The 25,515-nt window shown below is 36.6% G+C and overlaps 1 protein-coding gene across 3 annotated transcripts in view; it reads left to right on the top strand.

Annotated features, from left to right (window-relative positions):
• Nucleotides 1–13,126: 13,126 nt before the first annotated feature.
• The window catches only part of LOC116168294 (GRAM domain-containing protein 2A-like), a 70,852-nt gene continuing 58,463 nt past the window's right edge, over nt 13,127–25,515 (top strand). The window contains exons 1-3 of one of the 3 annotated variants that reach the window (XM_031484068.1): nt 13,127–13,285; nt 22,985–23,033; nt 24,750–24,851. In XM_031484068.1, coding sequence (XP_031339928.1) covers nt 23,023–23,033; nt 24,750–24,851 — 113 coding nt within the window. In that variant the 5' untranslated portion in view covers nt 13,127–13,285; nt 22,985–23,022. Of the gene's footprint in view, nt 13,286–22,847; nt 22,911–22,984; nt 23,034–24,749; nt 24,852–25,515 lie in introns of those variants that run through there. The other 2 variants (XM_031484031.1, XM_031484049.1) reach the window with 2 other exon arrangements.

Here is a 25,515-nt window from a genome sequence, read left to right as displayed (position 1 = left end):
TTCTTTTAATCAATTAATTATGTGTCAATTTGAATCCTAATTTGAAATTGAGGTAGAATTTTATTTTTCTACGCCAGATTTTTCTAATTTCTGTTTATCCGAATGTTATGTTCAGTTCAAACTTTGAGTAATGATTTCATTGGAGCTTTAAGTGAATGTTACGACTTTATTGTTGTATCGGAACCCAGTCTTGCTCTGAGAAAATTTAAAAAATAATAAATTGTGAAATTTGAGCTAGCTAGGTAGGTTGTATGATAGAGTAACCACATATCATTGCCCACAACAATAGAGTATAACACGCATTCCATAACTGTTGTGGTCAGATGGCCTGTTGTGACGAGCGTATTTAGGTTTCGATTTAAAATTTTGAATGATTCCGTAAAAAATACGTAAAGTAGAATGTTAAGCAGAAAAAATAATTACAGTAGAATTTTTAAGCAGTAAAAAATGTTCTAAAGTGCATTTCCAAACAAATTTTGGTCATGATGACAAAGAATTTATCTGGTTAATTGCGGTCAACGAAATAGGTGTCAAATTTGTAAATTATTCATTTTCAATGGGGTTTTTTATTCCTTAATTACTTGAGGTGTTAAAATTGCTGAACTTTTTCGTAGAGTAATAGGATCACATTTCTTAGTAAGCGTGAGATAATTCATTAAGGAAATGTTTGGCGGGTTCAACAAATTTAAGTAACATGGAGGAGAAGAGTTATCACCCTACTCATTTTTGATTTGATGGGAGTGGTTATAATAGCAAATTAAATCTTAAACACGTCAATATTGACTAGCAAGTTTTTGAGAAGCCGTGATATTTGTGAGGTTGTTATCGCGAAGAAATTTTTCTTATTAAATTACCGCACAGCTGATAAGCAAGGGTGTTTGAATTATCTTGTAGTTACCTCATCGAGCAATATTAGTGCCAGAGTTTCAAAAAAGTTAACCAAAGTTGCCAGAAATTAGGTATTGCTTAGAAAACCAATTTCTCCATTTTCTGTAACGGGAAACAACAATTTTATTAACTATTATAAAAAGCCCGTTAATTTGACGCTACACAGTTCAAGAAATGTTGCTTTGCTTGTGAAGTAAACATCCAAGATCATTGTACGAAGACTCTCATGTTGATGTCAACGTTTTTGCTTATGCCGTAGAAAAAAGTGCTGTCCGACGGCGGTTGTATTTTTACACCACATTTCCTTCATTTCGTCTTCGATTCTATTGTCATTGTCGCTGTAAGGAGCGATTCAACATTTCCAGCCTGGTAAAGCGGCAATTACTAGAAAGTATCAAATAAAACAAATAAGGGTGTGAAAACACAGCCAAATAAAGGGACAAACGCAAGCAGGCCCAGCAAAAATTAGCCAGGTAGCTACTGGAGATCCTATACCAAGACAGCAACCGCAAGTCATCCAATCCAGGACCCAGGGGAAATACAAAGATTAACCAATATAACTACATAAGCGTACAAGGAAGCGAAGAGAAAATGGACAGAAAAAGGAAAACACCCAAAAGTAAACTCGGGAATGGATTGGTGGTTTAGAAATACGAATGGAGAAAAGAGAAATTCAGCACCAAACCCGAGACCAAACCCGAATGATGCTAGAAGATTTAGGACAATAAGTTAATGAAGAATGGGCCCAAATGGATAATATTAAGCAGAACGTACAAAAATTAAATTTCAAAATTCTAGCAGTAGCAACTGAAGTTAACCGGCGACAAGAGTAAATTTAAGAATTATTAGAAAATCATCAGGAGAAGATCAGAGAACATGATACAGATAATGGCGAATTAAGAAACAAGTAGGAAGTGACAAAAAAGCAATTAGCAGCAACTCTCCATCAAAAATCTACAAAGCCGACAACATCAAAAGCTAAGAAAATTTGACGGAAATATCTAAACTATTCATCCTCAAGACCCTCGGGAATTTCAATCCAACGAAGTAAAATAAACGCGCGCTGACCTAAACCGAAATCGATGGAAATAACTGGGAAAATGTCAAACAAGAATTTAATAGCAGTACTGGTCCGAAGAAGTACAGGGAAAAATCCGATTGCGATTGCCTACTCCACATCTATACAAAGCCAAGTTTGAGCCACCCACGGAGGAATCTGTAACGGTTTATTTTCTTAATTACAAGTATTATTATTGTTCATGGTATATTTTGTTGAATGGTCCTCGTAACTTTTGAAAAGCAGTCATAACCTCGAATAGATAATATCGTTGGAAGTTTGACCACGCAATTTTAACGCGCGGAGGTATGTATACATCTTTGGTTACCAACGCAGGGTGTTACCTGTGATTTTCTTTTAGGGTTTTTAATTTTGGTTCGAGTTTAATAAAATTGCAGTCTTAACTGCAAATCCCAGTTTTAAAAACCAGTTCTAATATATAATTCCGTACACGTTTACCATACGCATGTGACTAACTAACTAATTTAAAGTAAAGTTAAGATACTCAGATTTGTAAGTAAGGTAAATTATCATTTTGAATATTTGAATTTGTGTACGCTATCCCATTGGGGAGTTTATTTAATATTTGTTGACAATAAACCGGCATTTATTTTGGTATCTAAGTTGACTTGTATTCTTTGTAATCCCTTCGTATCTTCTCAATTTCATGCGGGTCAAAGAGTAACCATAATACTCTTTGGTTATGTTATACCCGTTATAAATCTCAACTGGTGACTGGATACTTCCCCAGAGAAGTGGAGAATATTTTAATGAACCGAGAAATAGTGGTAAAACAAATTAAAATTGAAGAAATTAAGACGTTAATAACAAAGGGGTAGAAAATTTAAGCAATTTGATTGAAGAATTAAAACAAGTTAAAGAGGAAATTGAAGAAGATCAAGAAAAGTGAAAAGTCAACCAATCATTTTAGTGAAGTTGGAGGGGGTAAGAGAGCCAGCTGAAGAAAGCAAAATTCATAAGAAGCGAGAAGAAATTTTAGAAGAAAAGCTCAATCAATCAATCTTTATTAAACGCTAAAATGGTAACACTTTTTACAACATAAATTAAATTATAACTATAATAAGTCCATTATTTGTATATCGGCCAAATTACTTACGGTAGTATACGAAAAGAACCCAATTTCAAATTTAGAAAATAAAATAAATAAATAAAATAAAAAAACTTTATGGTCATTTGTCGTTTAATTTTGCAAGCAAGCAATTGTCAGAAAACCAATGTTTGAAGTCAATTTTCAGAGAAATCCAGGAAGGAAGAAGAAGAACCATACATTTATCTCAGGAGTTAGCCGTAGGTCATTTTACAAAAGTTCTATGAAATAGGCAGAGGTAAAAAGAACATTTACAAAAGTTCATTAGATTATGCTTCAAAACCAAACCTGCAATTCTTCTTATAATGCTAAACTGGTCTCGCTAAACCTTCTTATTGAAATAGTGGTTGGTTGAACTGGTTCCAACTAGTGAATGAAATGAAATTCTACCAAGACATTTCAACATTAATACCACAAGGTGTTTTTTAAACCTTAACTAACAGGTTGAGTATAATGTACCTAATATTCGCGCTTGAAAAAAGTAAAACGTGTTCAAAACGAATTTAAAGGAAACGCTAAGCACGTACGAACGGAAATATCTATTAAGATATATAACTGAGATATGCTAACTTTAGACACACTGTTGAATATCTAAACAGCAAAACGGGGAAAAATAAAATATTCTATTATAAGAAAAGAGAACAATGTGGAAACTTTTATTGTAGTTGTATGAAAAGGGCGATACACTTTTAACTTTTTAAAACTAAACACGGTCGCTTAAACTTGTAAGAGCATATGGTACATAGAATTTTTCCGTTTAAAGAATTCGCAAGTTCTGCTGGAAAATAGTGAGATGAGATTGCCTCTTGGATATTTTCCGCAGTCGTGAATAGAACGCATTGTTGTTTTTGGCATAGGGTGGACAAGGAGAGGATCAAATATCAAAAAGCTTCATGAGCGATTTACTTGTTACGAAACAGTCGTTTCAGCTGGAGGCACTTTCTTGTATAAGCAATAGGGTCGTCCGAGCATCCCTTTTAGTGCAGCGTCGGGAACGTTGTGGTCATCCTCAATAAATACAAATCCCTTTAAAGCTTTTCATCAGTGACGCTCAACAGTTTCTTTACCGTTAATAAATAGAATTGCGAGGCAAATGTTTTGGTGACGTTGGACTGTTACCCCAATTAATATTCCTCTGTTCACAATTACGAAAAGGGTTCGTTATTTACGATGGAAAGCAACTTTTGTACGTGCATCAGTAATTAACTTGTCACGCCCTCACACACGAGTCTACCTACCTATATCTAGTATCCAGTATAATAACTTGGAAACTCATTTCTCATTTGCATGACTTTGATTCATATTCAAATACACTGCACTTAAATTTGATGTTACGCCAAGAAAAAGATCCATTAGGGATCCCGGCGTCTTTCATCCCTAGCTTTTATACATTATAGCGTGATCTCTTCGCAACATGAATTATGAATTTAAATTTGTTGAATTGGTAATAGCGCACCGACGAAATTGTAAACGAATGTTCGGCGCCATTATTTTCTTGGCAGTGAAAGAGCACGAACATAACCATAACTTTCCACACAAACCCAATTTCCACTAAAACCAGTAGAACACGGGAATTTGAGATTCGTGGGATACAAATTTCATTTCAGCGTACGCATACGGTCACTTCTCATTAAAATACGAAATATCATGTACGCGTAGTCTTGAAATGGCACTTAAACCTACGGTTAAGCGTCCTCTAGATCATAAACTTTAGTTCAGTATCGTATTATTTCATTTCTATTTGATAACGATACTACTGTTCGGATTATTACTACATCTGCACTTTGTGACTTTTCCAATCTTTTACCACAGACAACATTGTCTGTGCTTTAAATAAGATCTCGCCGTTTGATCTGCGAATTCCAATTAACAATGTGTGGTCGTTGGAATACCGAATTTGGAGATTTCATTCCTACTAATTGGATAAGTACAATTAAGGATTGGCATTTCAAAAATCCCATACGTTTGAGCTGGGTTTTATTTCAAAAGAAGCGCGCTTAAAAAACTTGAAGTCTGACATCGGTCCCATATTTTTCCGATATCGGAGAAAGAAGTATTTAATTAAAAACAGTTTAATTTAGTTGAAGATATCGAAGGTATACGCATACGGAATGGGAATTTTAGTTACTCCCTACTCAAAACTGACGTTTCAATAAATAGAAACGCATAATGGATTTGGGTCAGTTCAATGTAAGTATAACTGAAAAATCTATCTTAAATTTAAGAAACAAATTTGAACGAACACTACAAAGATAAATGATTTGAACGGCATTTGCTTTATAAATAGTGCCGATATTAACAACGAAAGCTTTGTAGCTAATGGCTGCTTCGTTGCTATCAAGCACATGAAAATGGGTCGGTCAACCGTAATTTACATCCTCTAAACTGGCCGATTGGTGTTGAAATACTGCTTCTACACGTTGATCTATTGTTGATGTGTACAGAAAAACACTTGTGGAACGTTTAGCACCTTTTCCACTAATTTTAATAATTTAGTTGGCACATGTAAATACGTAAATTCGTGTACTTGCACCATCTTTACACCTACGCGAACGGTGCGTACTGAACCGCTACAAATTCAACCGCCTCTCTATCTTTTGGGCCAGATTTTAATAATAAAAATAATGTATTGGCTTTGTATGCCATGTTATATTTCTCGATAAGTGTGGAGTCGGGTGGAGAACATATGCTCACATCTTTTTCGTTGGTTTAATTTCGATCTAAGGAGCGAATTCATAAATGATGGTACTCAGGACCTATTAACTACGAGAACGCGGACTGGTATTAGGGTTGAAATGGACAGTGGTTTACTGAACTAAGTTGGAGGCTCTATAATTATAGCTACTTACAATTATTATATCTCTAATTCAATTTTATTAATTAATGTTAGTTCGAAAGAATTTACCTTGAATCTGAAGTGGGTTCGCACTAACTCTAATTAACAAAAATGCTTCTAAACTACACATTTCTACATCTTTCCCCTATTAACGGTTTTGGTTATTGCTTTTGTTGTTGTTGTTCAGAATAATATTCAGATACTACTTGTAGATTCACTGTAAGATTCATATATTTATGGAAGTATTTAACTATATACAAACGAGGCCATCGAAATCATGGATTTTTTATGTGCTTTGTAAAGATGTCTATAACAGGTGGTCCCTTTAGTCTTATGTACAAAATTATCGGTAAGCGTATAACGCTTCATAATCAAAAAGACCAGTACTAATATTCGAGAAAATAAAGCGCGTTAAGCTAAGAAACGAGTGTTCAAGCTGATAAGAGTCGAAACGTTACAGTGTTGCCGGTTCGAAAAACCGTCGCTACCTAACATGAGAGGGACACTTTCCTACGATATCTTCGCATTTATAAAAAGCATTGTGAACGCTTGGTTTGCGTTGGGGTGGTTTCGTTTTTTTGCATTCGGCGAGTAGTTAAGTAAAAATCGGGTGGACGAGCGGCGTCCATACGCAAGCCTTCGATGGAATCTATGCAAGTCGAGCGCTACATTTTTCGAAGGCGTGTTGAATTCGTAGTCGAACTTTTGGAGCAAACTTACATAACGTAAATGCGGGAAAATGTAGATCCCGTAAAACGAAATCCTTCTCCGGGCTTTTAAGGAAAATGTTGTGAGTGGTGTGCCCCTTTTTTGTGATCGCGCGTAAAATTTTATTGTTAAATTAAATTAAAAGTTCAAACCAAAAGCCGTATAACGGCAGTATATAAGAGATTCGATAGCCGTGCAACCGAAGATTGTGTCACCATTTTCTACGAATTTATTGTAGTGGGTTCTTTATACATTCAGTGGGAGCCGCTGTTTCGAACAAGACAAATAATAAGAGGCTTTTTTTAGGCCACAAGAAAACTTCAACGGAAAATACAGTGCGAATGAGTTACTTTCTTGGTACGTAGGAGAATATTGGCGGACCATTGCACGATTGGATTAAAGTGCTCGCATTTAAATAAATTGTTACCACGAAAGCGTTGTAGTCTAAGGTGTTAAGTTACGTACCAAATTTGTTTATGGGGGTGCTAATAAAATTATAAAGAGAACGGCAACCGGTAAACGGTTTCAAGACAATTAATTCCTGCTTTTGTTGGCTGGCAAAACCTTATAAGTTGTAATGGTAAATATGGCATATTACATACTGCGGAACATAGGTAATTTTTCCCGTAAATAAATTAAATTGGAACTAACAAATTGAAAAAGTTCATTTTTCCATTTGTACCAGGTGTTTGATTAATCATGAATATAAAAAAATTGTTCTCCAGTTGTTTTATCAAAAAGGGTGGACCAAAAGGTCGGCAGACAGACAACATGTTTTCACAAAGAAGCTTTTGAGCCGTTTTACTAATAATAATACCTGAAATATTATTTTAGTAAAGTTAAACGCAGTCGCCTTTTGTTTATATAGTATTAGCGGCGGTTAAAAAAAGCAAGAGTGAGAATTTGTAATTAAAATTTGTTGAACTGAGGAGAAAGATCAATATAGATACGGCATGGAAAAATGCCCTAGGGCTTGTATACGAATAAATATGCCACAAGCATTTACATTATACTAACAACTCTACTAATTTTCCGGAAAAGTTTAGCTTGAAACCCCTTTTTTTGCGAATTTACAACTGAGCCCAATCGTGTTCCATTAAGTACACTAGACATTATTGTTTGAGCAAAATGAAGAGAATAAAATGTGTAATTTTATTGGGCAAAAAAAAATAAAGTCTTGTTAAACTGCTATACAAATCTCTATTTAAAAGTAATGATAAAATAAACTCTGAGTAATTTTCTTGTCAAACTAAGACAGTAACAATAAGAAAGTTGAAGGAAAATAGATTTCGCTTGCTACGCGTAATTTTTTCCTGCCCTTCAAATTCAATCTCCAATAGCAAATACCATTTTTGGGAGGATTTATGCGGACAACTACAAATACTTAAAGAACAAAAAATATTGAATTAAAAGGGCAGCCATAATATATTTTTAAGGATGTTCTTAATTAAATCTTTTCATTTACCCGAAACTAATTTCTTACCAGACAAAAACGCGCATTCACAAAGCAATTTGTAACAGAATTAGTTATCGGGATTAACTTTTTCGCTTAGTGAGACAATCAATTTTATTCAATTCCTTTGTCTAAAAAAATAGGAGGTGCTGCGTCTTATTACAGTCAGATAATCACACAAGTCATTATCAGTTTCGATTTTGTTTTATCTTTTGTGTCTTTTGAAGTTGGTTCCTGAGGCGCTCAACCTACTCTCCAATTTAAATAATTGTAATAAACTACCCCATAAAGAAACACCTCAAATCCCCTGTAATTTAATTTATCTGTGCGTATTTTAAAGTTGCTGACCTGAACGTTCAAAAATTGTATGCACGGATTCAGTCCATTTCAGTATTTTACCGGAACGCCTTTTTCAGAAAAAAGAATCCAAAATTCCATTAATAATCATCTATGCTGACTGTTGACCCTTAAATTTATATTTCAGTTACAAATCATGCTTTCTGTAATCCACCTTATATGCTTCGCTCCTTTCTACATGCTTGATTAAAACTACGAGTAATACTATCGTTAAAGCGAACCTTTCTTAATTGGTTAATGCAAGACATTTTCACTTTCACGTAATTCGGCAAAAAACGCCGTGAAAAGTTTCTCAGTAAACTTTTTCGTGTGGCGTTTTCGTAAACCTCACCTTTTAGTGGGCTTCATTGTCAATCTAATTATTTGATAATAACGAAACCAAATCATGGAAACTCCGTAATTACATTTCATTGAAAAGTCTGGAAAGTTTAGGGTTATTAAGGTGATGACGGAGGCTAAAACCAACATCCAATTTTATTAGGATATTATGCTTTGCCAAGTAAATAGGTTTATAATTAATGCTCTCAAGACTTGATTAAAGTACCTTCAAGAATTTGTTCAAATTCTATTTGCGTTTCGGTCATTGCGTTCTTGAAACTTCTCGCAGCTATAAGCTCGCGTAGGATCAATCATAATACGTTAATGGATTCCGGTTTGAAAAACCTTAACGCGCTTTTCTTGTGGTAACTTTAGGACAGGTTAATTGAAAGGACGCGATAGCTTGCCAACTAGCGGTTTCAAATTTTCCCCTTAACTTGAATTCTGTAGACTTTAGACGGTAAAATGAATTTGTGCTGAAATTAGTTGCAGAAAAAACGAAGATTAAGTTCTTGAATAGTTTCGGCGCGGACTTCTGTCTTCAAGTCTTTGAACTAATACCTCTTTGCTCTTGGGTACTTTAAGGTCTTAATATGTGGAGAAATAGGGGAAGCGCGACAAATGCTTTTGAAGTGAGCTAATTAATACAAATTGGACAGGCAGGTATTTATTAATACTGCGCTAAACTATCGCCATCTCGGAGAGATTTTTAAACTACTTTTTCTACGAAAGTGTAGAAACACGATTGTTTTTGTAGGTAAATTGATTGTGAAAACAGGTCTTTGAAACACTAGTGCGGCAAAAATATTTTCTGCACGCATTTTCTACACGCTAATAAACATATGCGAAGTAACTCTTTGTAATTGTATCGCTTTATTCACAGTTTCGTTATATAAGACAATGGCAGAAAAATTGGATCACTTAAAACTACAATTAAACTACAACTAAAAAATCATACATGAAATATGACTAATTACTAATAAATATTAAAGGTACAAGATGAACAATTACCTGTACTTACACCTGGAATTGTCGACTTTAACTGATTAATAGATTTTGAAATCGAAAGATTGGAAGTTATTACATTGAACGCCCAAGACGATGTGCAGGTACCAGTTAATTCAGAAATATCAGAAGCATTACCAATTATTTTCTTGGAAACCAACTTTCGTTCTCATCGATGTAACCCTCTGCTACCATTGACGACTCCAACCTCCGTGACGCTTTAGGCTCAGAATATCTGCCCATCATTAACAAGTAGCGTGGCCGAAGTCCGGCGAAAACTGCAATGACCGGTAAAAGCAAAAAGATCTGGCAGATTTAGATCATTTGCAGTTTGTTGAGGAATTTTGCAAAACGTGTTTACCTATACGGTTGAACGGTAAATTTACCTTTCTTATAATTTAAGAAAAACCGATTAGTTGGCACATTAGAGGGATCTATATCCAATTTTCTTGGCCTTCTGCTACAGAAAACGTTCTTGGGACATGATTCTTGGAGTCAGGAATCGTTATCAATAAAATTGTATCTTGTTCTGTGAAATCCGTTACAGTCATTTTACAACGTTCGCTCCGACGGCAAGCTCCAGCCACTCCAAGGACGAGAGCAACCTTTAATTAAATTATGCTTATTTATTATTTAAAAATACAATAAGAAATTCACAAACCTTCATCATTACAAATGTTTCATCAGGCGCTTCTCCCAAAAACTTAGCGATTTGTTCTCTTATGAAAACGTTCCTTTCCGAAACGCTGCTTAGACTTTTGGGGTAGCAATTCATGCGAAACCGCATTAGCCATTTCCGCAACGTCCGGCGGGGTGCACATACCTTCTTCATCTTCAGTTTCGTCAAAATCCATCACTTCTTCACTACGCCACAAATTGTTTGACTTAAATTTACGATTTTTCAAACAATTATGTTTTGTCATGGCAACCGGCTTACTTGATCATTTACAATTGAAACATTAAACTACGATCAGACTACACGAGTTTCTGCCGTTATCTGACTAGTTTAAATTTCTAATTTCTAGAGAAGAACTTTTCACTTTCGTAGAAAAAATAGTATGAAACACGCATGCCGAAACGGTCATTGAAAAACTCGTATACATTTACATATACATTTATACTCGTTTTTCAATAATACCGTTTCTGCACTTGTATTTCAATGTACTATTTTAATATAAATAATTTGACTAGGGTTTTTACCAAGGATGCTATATAATATAGGTTTTTAGCGCATTTCCACAAAAATAAAAAATAAATGCGCTATTGTGGCCACTTTGTCCGTCCGTCCGTCCGTCCGTCCGTCCGTCAGTCCGTCCGCTAACTTTGCGACGCTACTAGTTCTTTATCTTAAGAGCTATTGTTCTACTTTTTTCGCTATTTGGTTCGTTATGGTGTCGAGTCTTGTACCAAGGAAGGAATTTTTTCTGTACCGCTTACAAAAAAAGTTATTGTAAAAAAAACAAAAAACCGTTTTTTACATGTTCCATAATTTTACACTTTTGCCGTTTATTAACGATCCTAGAGATCGTTTATAATTTTGCATTGCTATCTGTCGCCTGCCGGTTGGTCTGTCCGTCTGTTCCTTTGTCTGTCTGTCCATCTATCTGTCCGTGTGAACGATAACTTTGTTTAGAAATGTTCGATCGCTTTTACATCTCCGTTAGTTATGAACTGAATTGCATGAAATTCAATATGGGCATAGCTTTAGCCATATAATACGCAATGCCAAAAGTTGAATCGAATCGATTCAAAATTCACAGTGCCCTTTTCGCATCTCGACCATTTATAAACCGAATTGCAAACTTTTTTACTTATAAAAGTATTTGAATGAAATTTGATACATAGGCACTTGGAATAAAGGAAAATCAAACGCCAATTTCAAAATTTGGTTTTGCGCATGCGCAGTGCCAACTTTTTTATTTATGGAAGAATTTAAACGAAATTTGATACATAGGCACTTGGGATAAAGGAAAATCAAACGCCAATTTCAAAATTTGGTTTTGCGCATGCGCAGTGCCAACTTTTTTATTTGTGGAAGAATTTAAACGAAATTTGATACATAGGCACTTGGAATAAAGGAAAATCTAGCGCCAGTTTCAAAATTTTATTTTGCGCATGCGCAGTGCCAACTTTTTTATCTATGGAACTATTTAAGTGAAATTTGATACTTAGGCGCTTGGAACAAAAGAAAATCTAACATTAGTTTTAAAATTTAGGTTTGCGCATGCGCAGTTCCAATTTTCTTATTTAGAAAAGCATTGAAATGAAATTCTTCTCATAAACTGAAATTGAAGTAGCACGTCAAAAATGGATTGCCCATGTGCAACGTTATCTTTCATATTTGTGGCCGGATTTTTACGATTTTAACAGAAGTTGCATCTTACAAATGGGAAATGAATGCAAGTGGAAATGCGCTTTATGTAAATCGTTTACGATTTGTTGAAATTATTTACCGGGATACGTACTTTAGTTGCGTATACACGCCTGCTCTCGCCACAAGCGACATATTTGTATATACCTATCTATATAGCAACAACCAAGAAAAAATGTACATTTATATGCTACATAATAATAAAATCTTTTCACCCAGAGACTACAAGTAGCATAGTAAAATGACTTCTTTTTTCGATCATTTTCGAGAATTCGAGATGAAAAGTATACAAATTATAATAATCAACATTCATCTTTTGCCATAGGCGACACTCGACAGTAACCTTCGTTACCGCGCTCAATGTACCCATACATTTATTGATTACGACTGCAAAGACAATGAAATGACGATTTAATTGAAATATTGGTTTTAATATTTTCAGCCACGCAAGAATCATTTAACGATCTGTTTGCGAGAGAGCGATGGAGTTGGATACGAGACAACGTCAAACGGCCAGCATCTACACCACCGTAAGTTTTTCCTAATTGCTTTTAATAATCCATTAAACTGAATTAATGGATTTTTGGAGGTGGACATTTGTTTCAGTTCAGCAGCAAAGGGTTAGTGGGTTACTGCCACTGGTACTAACATCAGTGAATCAATAATCCTGCGCTGTCGCAAGTTTTTATACATAGGCGTAACATGTAACTACCAAATACTGTACATATCAATTTAATGACAATCAATCATTTTAACCTATATCGACAATGAATGAAAAACATGACCCACTTATGAATACACCTGAATATTTTCCACGGGTGTTTACACAATAAATGTTCCCAAAATGTTATAATAATTACTACGAATGTTCACTTTCACACAATAACTACGGCATAGAATTAGAAAACAACCCCAATGTAATAATCACCAGTTAGTTAGCGAAATGCGATCCTGTACAGTGGAAGAGGGAAAGCTCCACCACTGACGAAAACCCTCCAGAACTCCGGGTCTGAGTCCGGGAAACAGAAATCACGAAACACTTTGTAACCATGAATTTGTACGCATCGATGTGATAAATTAGTTTTAACTATCTTTTTGATTAATAATTAATAACTCGGACGGTGATGATTGGCGCGATAAACGTTTGAGTGAAAATCTTAAAGGATTTCCCTTAATTGTAATAGGTGTGTATTTTCCATTTCCTATACGTTTGCATGCATCAGTTTTTACACTCAAACGTTTTGATTTTAGTTTAGTTTGCCTTTTGGGACACGAATGTGGCTATTAAAACATTATTCATATTATTTTCGATTAAAACATGAAAATTGATTTGGAAGAAAATTAGTCTACCGATATTTATTCAAACATTTTTCCATATTTTCAATAATAACACGAAAATTAATGTGGAAGAAAATTGGTTTACCGTACTTTACTGTTATTTGTACTTTTATTTTAATACAAATACCTATCTAACAAAAAAAAGAAGTAGCGTACTTATACTAAGGCGGTAGCTGTAGATTTGAGCAATTTTGAAACTCAATTAAGAAACTAATCCAGCTCGCGTGTTAGGTAACAATTTTAAATACGAAGATCTAGATCTCACTGCAAAATACCACAAACTAAATGCTTCTTGTGGAGTAAGTCGCTTGAAAAAGACCATTGCCGCCAGAGAAAATCATTAGCTAGTTTACGCCGTAACAAAAGGGGAAAATGAACTAACTGCCCAGTGCCCAGGTTGATTTCATGATTTCTTCAGCCAAAAGATGTTTTCTTGAACTTGTAAGACATTGGTAGTTTCTTTGAGCTTGAAGGACCAGTTAAATGAATTGATTATTCTTTTTACCATGGATACAAGTATTAAACACAGCATAAACCAGTTAATTGTAATCATGTCGCTCCCGTTGAAGAGTCAAAATTAAGACTGAGGACACATTATTAATAATTCTAATAATAAATAATAGTTTATATGCATTTATATCACTTTTTAGGGAGAAATGCATTACAACAGTGATTTTTTCTTCAATGGGAAGAATACATACTTATCCTACAAAGCACGTTTAACTCTATTTGCCATCTTCAAAGAATGAAATGAAGAAATGTTATATGCATACTTTCATTTATTTGTTCTTTTGGCCGTTCTTGATTATAAAACGATTCGACCCGTTCAATTCGCCCCCCAAAAGAAACTCCCCGCAATAAATTCGTCCCCGGAAGAGCCCTGGGAAAATCCGATTCGCGAGACTCCCCACTGTAAATTCCCCCCTGAAAAATCGCCCCGGAATGGCTGCACCGGAAAAATATCACTGCAGTTTATCACATTTGATTTATTTAAAAAAAATGGAATACAGAAGCCAAACGGCAACCTAAAATAGGGCAATAGTTATTGAATTTAGACCGTAGTCGCTCATAGAATTTATTGGCGTTTTACCTTCCTCACACCATCACTGGAAAAATTCACGGGAGGGAAAGAGAGACTGAGGAAAGGGAAAGCGGCAGCGAGGGATGAAGGAAGAAATGAGTCATGGATTTTCGCCACAGATTGTATCTGAAAAAACTGAACTAAACAAGATATGGAAAACCGAAAAAGAATGAAAGGAAAGGGTAATATTGCCGATTTACAAAAAAAGGTACTGAGTGAAAACTAATGGGAAAATTACGACTGTATACAGATTATGTATACGATGGCGTTGAGTGAATGAGTCCTGAACGTTGGGACAGAACGAATCGCCGGGAAGGTGGGAGATGGGGGGGGGGGGGGGGGGGTATAGAATACCCCTCATAAAAAAGAGAACAACAACTTTCCCTACAACTACCCGGTTTGTTATTGTTGATCCTTAACACCATGATTTTTGGAAAGACTGGAGGAAAGGCTCCTTAGGGCTGAACGTTTTGAGGCAGAACGTATAACTGGAGGCTCTGGGGGGTATCGTACCACCCATAAGCAGAAGAAGAACAAATTTCCCCAGACCTTCATGTACGGTGGAGTACCGTACCCACCCAGACCCCCCTGGTTTGGGATTATAGATTCTTTAAAACCATGATTTTTGGAAAGAGTCCCTAGGGTTGAAATATTTGAGACAAATGTATCATCGGTGGTCTAGGGGGTATGGAATACCCCAGGAAAGAGCGAATAAACTTCGCTACAACTGTCATAAGATCTTCGATTACCCCCAAGACCCCCCGGTTTGGTGTTATTGATCCTTACTACCGCGCTTTTTGGAAAGAGTCGAGGAAAGGGACCTTAGGGCTACAAGTTTTGAGGCAGAACGTACCACCGGCGGGCCTGGGGGCATGAAATACACCCCAAGAAAAGAAGAACGATTTTCTCTACAACTGTCATAAGGCCTTCGTATACTGGGGGGTTTTCTATAACCCCCAGACCCCACGGTTGGGTATTATTGATCCTTAACAGCATGATTATTGGAAAAAGTCGAGGAAATGATCATTAGGGGTGAACATTTTGAGGCGGAAGCGGAACGTATCACCGAGGGGTCTGGGTGGTATGGAATATCCCAAAAGATGCCATTTTGTCCTTCCAAGACCGTCGTGTACTGGGAAGTAATCCATACTCACCGGGGGTATGGAATACCCCTCAGGAAATTCCCCTACAACTGTCATAAGACTTTCGTATACTGGGGGGTATTCTGGGTAGCCCAGACCCCCCTGATTTTTGGAAAGTCAAGGCCGAACGTTGTGAAGCAGTACGTATATCACCGAGGATTGGAGAGGTATATGATGCCCCGCCCCCTCCCCCAGGAAAAAGGAAACAAACTTCAGTCATCACTACAACTGTCATAAGACATTCGTATACTGGGGAGGAGAGAGGGGGTGTTTCGCACCTTCCAGAAGTTCCAGACCCATTGGTGCTACGTTCTGTTTCAAAAAGTTCAGCCATAACAACTCTTTCCTGGATCAAAAATGTAGTGTTGAGGATCAACAATACCAAACCGGGGGGGTCTAGGGGTATGGAAGAGAGATTTCAAAAATAATCCTAGAGTTGATGAAAACTATAGGAAAATTACGATAATGGCGATTGAGTAGAGAATTTATGCGATGGTGTTGAATGGATGAGTCCTAGGTCAATACGTTTTTAGGCAAAGAAAGGCAATGGACCCCCCCCCCCCAGAAGAAAGAGAACACATTTTCTGATACTGAATGCTTTGGGGCAGAACGTATCATTGGGGAGGGAAGACCTTCGTATACTGGGAAGTATGGAGTGCCCCCCCCCCCGGTCTCCCGGTTTGGTATTATTGATCCTTAACACCATGATTTTTGAAAATAGTCGAGGAAAGAGTCTTTAGGGCTGAACGTTTTGAAGTAGAACGTATAACCGGGTGGTCTAGGGGGATGGAATACCCCTAGGAATACCCCCAGGAAATAAAGAATAAATTTCCCTACTACTGTCATAAGAACTTCGTGTACTGGGGGGATTCACAATTTTAGGGATGGGGCTACATGATGTGGGGTCGGCGACATTTGGGTGCCATACCCGCGCACGATTTACTAATTTTTCAGGTTTTTCCTATGCTCTTATACAATTTTAGTTTAGTTTTCTTCTAACTGGTGTCGTCGGAAAGATCTTGTACACGCGCACAACTCATGCAGGACAGAATTTGGTTGTTTTCTTAGGGACGAAATTAACCACTTTTTGCAAGGCGCCCGTCTTCGAAGGGTAGTCGACTTCCGGCACCCAAAACTTATGTGCTGCTGCGAATTATCCCGCGGTCTCTCTTTCCCGTGTTGCCAATAGTAGCTCGAGCTGTTAGAAGTGCTCCAAAAATTGAGTACTATTTTGTGAAGGGTTTTTAGCGAAATCCACCAAAATGGCGCATTAATATGACTGTGAGGGCGTCGGACAAGATCTGACTGATGGTTGAGTTCAAAACATCAGATGCCATTTACGAGCGAACGGTGTGTCGACAAAGGGAATGTGATAGCCTTCGACCAGATCTTATTGACGGTGGAGTTAAAACCAGTTATAATAAATAAATTCAGCTTCACACGAGAACTTTGATAATTTTTTTCATTACCTCTAATCGTCCATCGCGCCCGGGAGTCTGAGTTAGGGGTCAGTTTACACCCGTTTTAATAGTGATGTAAGTTACATTTCCTAGTAAGCGCGAAAGCGTACTGTGACACCCTCTGATTCGGCTTATTTTGGGAAAGATAGGAATGATGAGAGCCATCTGAGATTGGTAGTAAGAAAGACACTAACCCATGAAAATGTAGACATCACCATTTTCAAGATAATCCGCCAATGTGGGCGTTCAAAATGTTGCTTAGTAATTAAGGGGGGATCAGTCCGTTTTGTAAAATAAGAATGAGCATCGCAGATACCAAGAGGAGGAATATTTGTTTGCGTTCGGGTTGTCACCGATAACCGAGCTTTAGTTAAAAGCGAACGTTACGTACTTTCGGAAATTGAGTAAAAATGTTCATTAGAAGTTCAACAAAGTGAATCCTAAACAAAGTGTTGCCTCGATTTAAAAAATTCCAAAGAGAATTAATCAGATGGACGCCGGGAAGGAAATAAAAACGCAATAACGATTCATAATCTACAGGGTAAGACTTCCCTGTTTCTTATGGGCGCCATATTGGATTTTTCCGGAATTAGGTATAGGACAAAAAAAGAAATTCATTTGAATGCATCGCCATCATAGTCATGTTGATTTTCAACAAAACATCGACGAGTAACTGGATCTTGCCTACTCCATCGGATTTATCAGATCCTCTTAATTCTTATTATTCCTTAAATTTTTCAGATACTTAAGATTCTTTCGACCCTTACAATTCATTTGATACTTCAAATTCACTCTGTATTTTTCAGTCCTTTTTTAAAGTCTTCTTACTCGTGGGATTCCACATACTGGAATTAATTCAATATCTTCATAGAATGCTTTTCACCCACCACTCCCTCCTAAAAACTAGATTCTTTAGATTTTTTAGATTATTCAGAAGCGAATACCCAAATGTTTCGAATTCTTGAGCTTATTTGAATTTTTCAGTTTCTTTGGACATTTATAGCACATCCTTTATGACATATAATGCAACTGTCCACGCTAAAACGACATTTCTAATAAACGGGCTGCTTAATAATACAACCGAGTCAAGTGAATTTCATGGATTTCACAAATCTGAAACTGTGTAAACGATCTAACCCGCATGTGGATCTCCATGTACAGAGAATCACAAGCAATAAGTACATGTATGAAAAGGATTTTTAAAAAATTATTAACGAAGGAATGTAATAAAGAGGATTGTGTCCATGAACGTACCGCACGGATTTTACAAATTTAGAATAATCTTGCAATTATCAAAATTAACTAAACAGTGGGAAATGTGGCGCATTGACAAAGCCATTAGCTGATGAGCAACATCAACAACTAATAACGCAAATGGGTTTCGGTCAGTGCGTATATGCACAACAAAAACCAGGGGAGATTGGATAGTACTGATAGCGTTTGTTTTGAGAGTGTTTGTTTTATGCAAATTTTAATAATGAAACACACCAAATTTCCCAGACCTATACAGGCTGTTTCACGTGAATCGTTACCTAAAAGTATTCAGACTCCGATTAACAATTTAAATCTGAAAATTTGCGTACCAATTCCCAGCTCAGATCTATTTAATTCTAAAATCCTATCTCACCGAAAGATTCTTTCAAGTTATAGTACATAACTCAGCCTCGGAATACCATCAAATTAAAGCAGGAGTACCGCAAGGAAGTGTGTTAGGCCCTCTACTCTACCTGATCTACTCATGCGACTCACCAACCACGAATAACACAACTATTGCCATGTTTGCCGACGACGTAGCCATCCTCTCAACCAGTGAATCACCTGAAGCAGCGGCAAATCATTTACAGAACCACCTCAACCTCCTTCAAGACTGGACCAACAAATGGAGGGTCACAGTAAACAGCGACAAGCAGCACAAATAACCTTCACCAATAGAAGACTTGCGTGCCCTCCCACTAGTTTTAACAACATCCAAATCCCAACTAAGTCCGAAATAAAATATTTAGGTATGCACCTTGACGAAAAACTCAACTGGGGTGCGCATATCAAGAAAAAAAGACAACAAATAGACTTGAAACTAAAACAGATGCAATGGCTTATAGGAAGGCGCTCGCAGCTATCGTTATCCAACAAGGTCCTGCTCTATAAAACAATCATAAAGCCCATTTGGACATATGGTGTCCAACTCTGGGGCTGTGCAAAAGCATCCCATACAAAAATCATACAAAGAATACAATCTAAAATACTCAGAATAATCACTGACGCACCATGGTATATAAGCAACGATTCTATCCACACCGACCTGAAAATCCCCCATGTAACAACTGAAATCCAAAGATTCGCACAGGCATACAACATTAAATTACCAGGACATGCAAATGACCTTGTGGGGCACCTCGCGCGCCAACCAACAGCCCCAAGAAGACTCCAACGCACCTGGCCACTAGATTTACTCCCCTAACTGTTTCATGTTAGTGTATAACCCTGGGAAGACGGTAATGGCCTGAACCCAATTATGACATGTACATATCCAAGATAACATTTACTCATTACTCAATTGTATTACTGAGTAGATTGTAAATATGCAGATAAAAAAAAAAAAAAAAAAAAAAAAAAAAAAAAAAAACCAACATAGTTTTTCATGATCTATCGAAAGAAAATATTATCATAAACGTTTCACTTCCGGTTTTACCGGATATGGATAGCAACTTTTTTATTTCAATAGAACACCCTATATTTTATTGTATTTTCGAAATCTACTTGCAAATCTACGTCGTTGAGACCACGTTTCCCTATACCCAGCATCAAAAGTTTTCAAGTTATTCAAGATGTTTCAAAATTTTTTTGACGTTTCACTGCCTTTTTTTAGCGCTTTGTACCTATAGCTCAGTTGACTTGAATTTCAAAAAGTCTTCCAAAATCAACAATACTGACGTGATGCTACATTCGAATGCTTTTAAATTTTGATCGCCCTTCGGGCGGTGTGTTTTAAAATTAAGTTTAATTACTTCAAACCTTAAAAAGTAGATTTTTCCAAATGAACCCAGCTCTACTCAATTATTGCCCTCCCTATCTGTTATGGTTAACTTTATGGTATTCTAATTAAAGGTCTCAAGAAAGAAATCGAGGAATCGGTTTCTACCAACTACCGTTCTTCTTTCCGAATATCTCTTTATCAAAAAAAAGGAGGGGGGGGGGAGTGGAACTGGTTTAATTCTTCATGGTACTCTAATCAAAGGTCTCAACGAAAGGAATTAATTTCTACCAACCATAGTCGTCCTCGACCCCTTATCGTGAACGTACATATTCCCTTATATCTCCAGAACGGATTATCGGACGAGGGTACTCACAAAGGGTAAGTGGAACTGTGGAACATCAGGATGCGACATATCTATCAAAGCTTTCAGTGCAAATATCTGCAGAATGGAGTGTTTTTGAATGTATGTCAGGCGGCTTTTAATTGTTTATGTGTAAGGGGCCTCCACCACTTAATCATGTACCAAGAAAGTAAACATCGATAGCAAGCTACTACCTTATAACCCAATCATTTACTAAGCTATTTCGGTTTAAAAAAGGCGCCTTAACTTTATCTTTATCTCATATGATAAGGAGTCAGGAAGTAGGGCGGTAGTTTGTAGATAAAAGTTCCTTTTGTTGAGACCTTTAACCGGAATACCATGAAAGATTTAATTTCTGCCCCTCCCTCCTCCCCGCGGCCACCTACTGATCTCGGAAAAGAGACGCGCAGGAATTAGAATACCATGAAAGGTGGTAGAACGTGTGTTTACATCCTGCGCCCCCGCCAGTCCATTTTCAAAAATTGCATGTATGCCTATGCAAATTCTGATATGTCAAACACGTTTTGCATTCAAAAACAGTATCTCAGGAAATAATGCTGTCTCAAGCCCCCCCCCCCCTCTTCCTATGAATGATTTCCTGAAACCCTGTTTTTTGAAAGTAAAACGTGCATAACTTTTACACGTGACAACTAACTGGTCTTTCTTTTAAGAATTTGCATGCCTTTACTAGTGCCAAGTTACATTTTTGAAAATGGAGGGGAGCTGCTGGGGGTGAACACACCGTTCTACTCTTCATGGCATTCTAATGAAAGGTCTCACCGAAATGAATTGGTTTTCATAATTTTAAAGGTCTCAATAAAAGGCATTGTTTTCTGCCAACTACGGCCTTTCTTTCCGACTCCTTACCAAAGTGGGAGATGGGGGAGGGGGGCAGGGCTCATAACTCGTTTTATCCTTCATGGGTCTCAATAAAAGGAATTAATATCTACGAACCATCGTCCTCTTTCACGACCCCTTATCGGGATTGGTTATGATTCCTTAAATCTCAAGAACAAATTGTTGGAGGAAGGTACTCACAAAGAGCGATTGAGGCGTCTCGAAGAAATATATCTATTGGTGATGTCAAAACTTTAAGCGCGAATATCTTGAAAACGGTTTTCGGGGGAGAGTGCCCACAAAGGCAAAAGGAATTGTCTGGACGAGATCTATTGGTGAGGTCGAAGCGAATACCTTGAAAACAAAGTGTTAGAAGAAGGTACTCATAAAGAGGCAGTAGAACATCAGGACGAGACGTATCTATTGGTCAAAACTTTCAGTGTAAATAACCGCGGAACGGAGCATCGGAGGGTTTGATTCTTCTTGAATTATATAGCGTAGTTTTGCCACCTTTAAATGTTTATGTGTAAAGAGCCCACTCCTAATTAATGATGTTTAATTATAGCGGAGTTATTAAAGGGAAGAAAGGAGTGAGACAATGAAGAAGTAGCGAAAAGTATCGAGAAAGTATTTTGTTAAGGAGATAGAATTATAGCAGCATGATTAAGGACCTACCACTCCAAAAAGTCTTTTAGCATTGGAAATGCTTATGTTTTGTATGGGTATGAAGTTATCAGTTTCATCAAGCAGAAAAGAAGACAGCGGTGTCGCATCAAGTGTTGATTGTACCGTACTTGACTGCAGTCGGTAGATTCAGGAAAAGCCGCGGATACTGTCGATACGGTACTTACTTAACAATGCGGAAGGAGGAGGAGAAACGATTAATTATAAAAAATAAACAAAATAAGATAATAAATTGATATAAGTCCCAAAAAAAGGGTAAGACTAGAAAGAGAGTTTTGTAGAAGGTGAAGCGAGTACTGCAAATAAATCGTAAACGTAAATGTTACATGATAAATACCAATTAGAAACAAAGCATAAAGTAAAAACTATTAATGAGACAAATTTGAGCGGTTACAAACATTTGTGTCCATTTTACGTTGCAAATACACAAAAGAGGAAGTAATTACAAGTCGGCATTCGCGTGAGGAAACTGGCGTGTCGCTAATTACACTTTTCCATTGTAATCATAAAATCAAATTTAATTAATGGGTCAATGATCAACACAAACACACAAAATGCATTCCGTCACAACGAATTAACCGTTTTCCCAGAATAGAAGTTTCCATTGCATCGATCTTCAATAAAATTTAAGCTCCAGCAGCAATTAACATGCAAGCGCTTTTTTTAGAACGTTTATTTTCCATTGTTCACTTCATTTATGTGCAGGTACTAAATTAAACGGCCTGCGTGGGTCCCTAGGAGTAAATTATTTGAGTGAAGTAGTATTGACTGGGGTTTAAATTATCCTGTTAACGGCGAGCAAGCGCGTTATGCTTAATTGTGTATTATTGTAGCTACATTTTAATTTAAACGTTGAAAGTGTTCCTTAATGTACCCAAGTACCTTGTTATGGTGGATGATGATGTGCAGGAAGGAATTGGTAACAATTTGGGGTGAGAATTTTGTTTCACTATGCTTTCGGAGAACATTTTTGTATAAGAACTAAATGCAATCATCATTTTTGCAGATTCGCTAGAAGGCCTAAATCTCAAAACGCCAACCAATATGCCTCTCAGGTACTTTAATGTGTTTACGTTGTAACTGTTTGATGTGAATGTCTTCTTGTGTATCTCTGCACGATTAATTTTTCTCTTTGTTACTTCAACACAGTAGTTCTAGTGTACCTACGCTCAAGTTGGATGAACAGTAGTAGCCAATAGTATCAATTGTAACCACAATATTCATTGCATTTCTAATGGACTTGCTCTTATGAATGAAAATGTATAAAATATCTTTTAATTTACAAAATTTGTCACAGAAAACAGTTAAAAATAAGGTCACTGCCCACATTACACCATTGGAATAGGCGTGTATTTTGGATCATGGCATCTCGGGTGTTTAAGATCTATACATACAAAAACGACTTAGAAAAAGCAGCTCTCCCACATGAAACATCTACAACAGAAACTTTAATGCTCGTTTTTCAAGTCATGGCAAAAAAGAAACTATAGGATGTAGAAAATTTACCATGGTTACCCATGTTAGAACCGGAGTACTACAAAGTCCATATTTAATTTCTATCAAATTAATTGTACAAGCCATAAAACAATTACCGAGCTCGCTACTGCTTAATCATCATTACTTTACCAAACCAGTTCAGAGAGTCTCGGGTGAATGCACCTCAAAATATAGGAATACTCGAGGGAAAATTAATCTTCGATTAACGAAAATGGAAGAATCCGACAATTTAAAATTCAAAGATTCTGAAGGATCAGAAAAATCCACTCAAAATCCGAAATATTCGAAAAGTGAAGAATTTGAAGAAACTGGGCAATGTATAAAAAAGGAAGAATCCAAAGGTTTTATGAATCTTATAAAATGGATCCGAAGGATAAGCAGAATTCGAATAATCAAAGGAATCTTAAAAATCTGATAAATCGGAGAAATTTTAAAAATTGCATCTTTCTAAAAATCCAAAAAATTAACAGGATCATATATGATATGATCACATGACACTAATTTAAAGATGTTAGAGCTTCTCTATGTTGTAAATGCAAAAATTTACTTTGTTTTTTCCATCGAAAGGGCTCTGACTAAGAGAGGTCCTGCAATAATTTACCACAAGCACACTAAGAATACAAAACCACTCCTTTTTTATAAACTTGTTAGCAAAATCAATCTATGGCAGTTCCCCTTTAGTTTTCTTCAGGTTCCCCAAATTTTTTTTAAGGTGAAATCAGCTTCGCAAGAACACCATTGTTATTCTCAAGTGCTCATGCATTTTTCGCGAATTGCACCTGATGTATCATTCACTTCAAGTACTTATCAAAGACTTTTGGAGTTGTTTCAAAATTCTTTTCATGTCCACCGCAAACATTATAATACTATATAACTCATAGAACCAACGGATTATTCTGACGAAATGAATCGTCCTTTTGTTGGCTAAAACACTGGCACCTTTGATTTCATTTTGTAATACAGGTTTTGTCCTTTTCTTTAATTGACGTGTACATAATTGTAATGTAATCCTTTGTCATGTCATTCACCTCAATTAAAACGTGGGACCTATGCGCGCATTATTACCAAGTTCAGTAAATGTCTCTCCAAGCATAAACAAAACGTCCAAGATTGCGTTTAGTAAACTTTTTACAAAAATAGGTACCCCTTTGGATATGTGAAATGTGTTAAATCCTAGTTAAAAAATGCACTCACGAAGCTTTACAATCAAATAGGTTACAGGAATTATTTCTAGGTGTAATTTGATTGTAATTGCATTTTCTCTTGCCCTGTAGACCTGCACCTGCACCACTTGTAGTGGAAGATCCGCCGAGCAGTGATAATGCCAGCGACCTGGAGGATTTGAAGCATCATCACGACCCAACTCATCTTGATGGGTAAGTGTTACTTCATTTTTTACGAATGTATGGTCTCAGAAATCGAGTATGTAATATGGCAGACACTATGTCAACGAAAATAAATCTTCTAGTACTTAGTAGAAACAGTTAAGAAGGCTTTAATATTGGTGAAGTAATCCCGTTATATTACTATTCCATCACTTAGCTAGTGAATTTATACAACAGTCCACAAATACATGGTTTCAATCATTTACTCCTGCTGCACTAAGAGAAATTAACCTCGTGTATATTAAGTTGCCTGCATCCTGTACTTTTCAATTGAATAAATTCATTATTTCGATTACTATACACTGTACACATTTTAGAAAATCCCGAGACACGCAAATTGAAATTATAAATTAACATTATTCAACGTGCAAATGTGATCCCTACCTTCAACCCCCTTGCAGTTACAACCCCCAATATTTTTAATGAAGTATGGGATTGTGATATATCGTTTGAAAAGATCACTTCATTCTCCATCGAAAAATGTTATTGCCTTCAATTTATTCGAAAAATTTACATAAAATATCATTTAATTACCAAAATTTGCTACATTACACCCAATACCAAAGAAAATATGAATGTAAATGAAGTAGAACGTTAAAAATGCCCACCGCAAACGCTTTAGCAACATGTAGTCAATCCGCCATATTGGAAAAAA

Source organism: Photinus pyralis, unplaced genomic scaffold (genome assembly GCF_008802855.1).
Source record: "Photinus pyralis isolate 1611_PpyrPB1 unplaced genomic scaffold, Ppyr1.3 Ppyr1.4_LG1, whole genome shotgun sequence".
NCBI classification, from domain to species: Eukaryota; Metazoa; Arthropoda; class Insecta; order Coleoptera; family Lampyridae; genus Photinus; species Photinus pyralis.
This window is presented reverse-complemented; position numbering and strand designations above follow the sequence as displayed.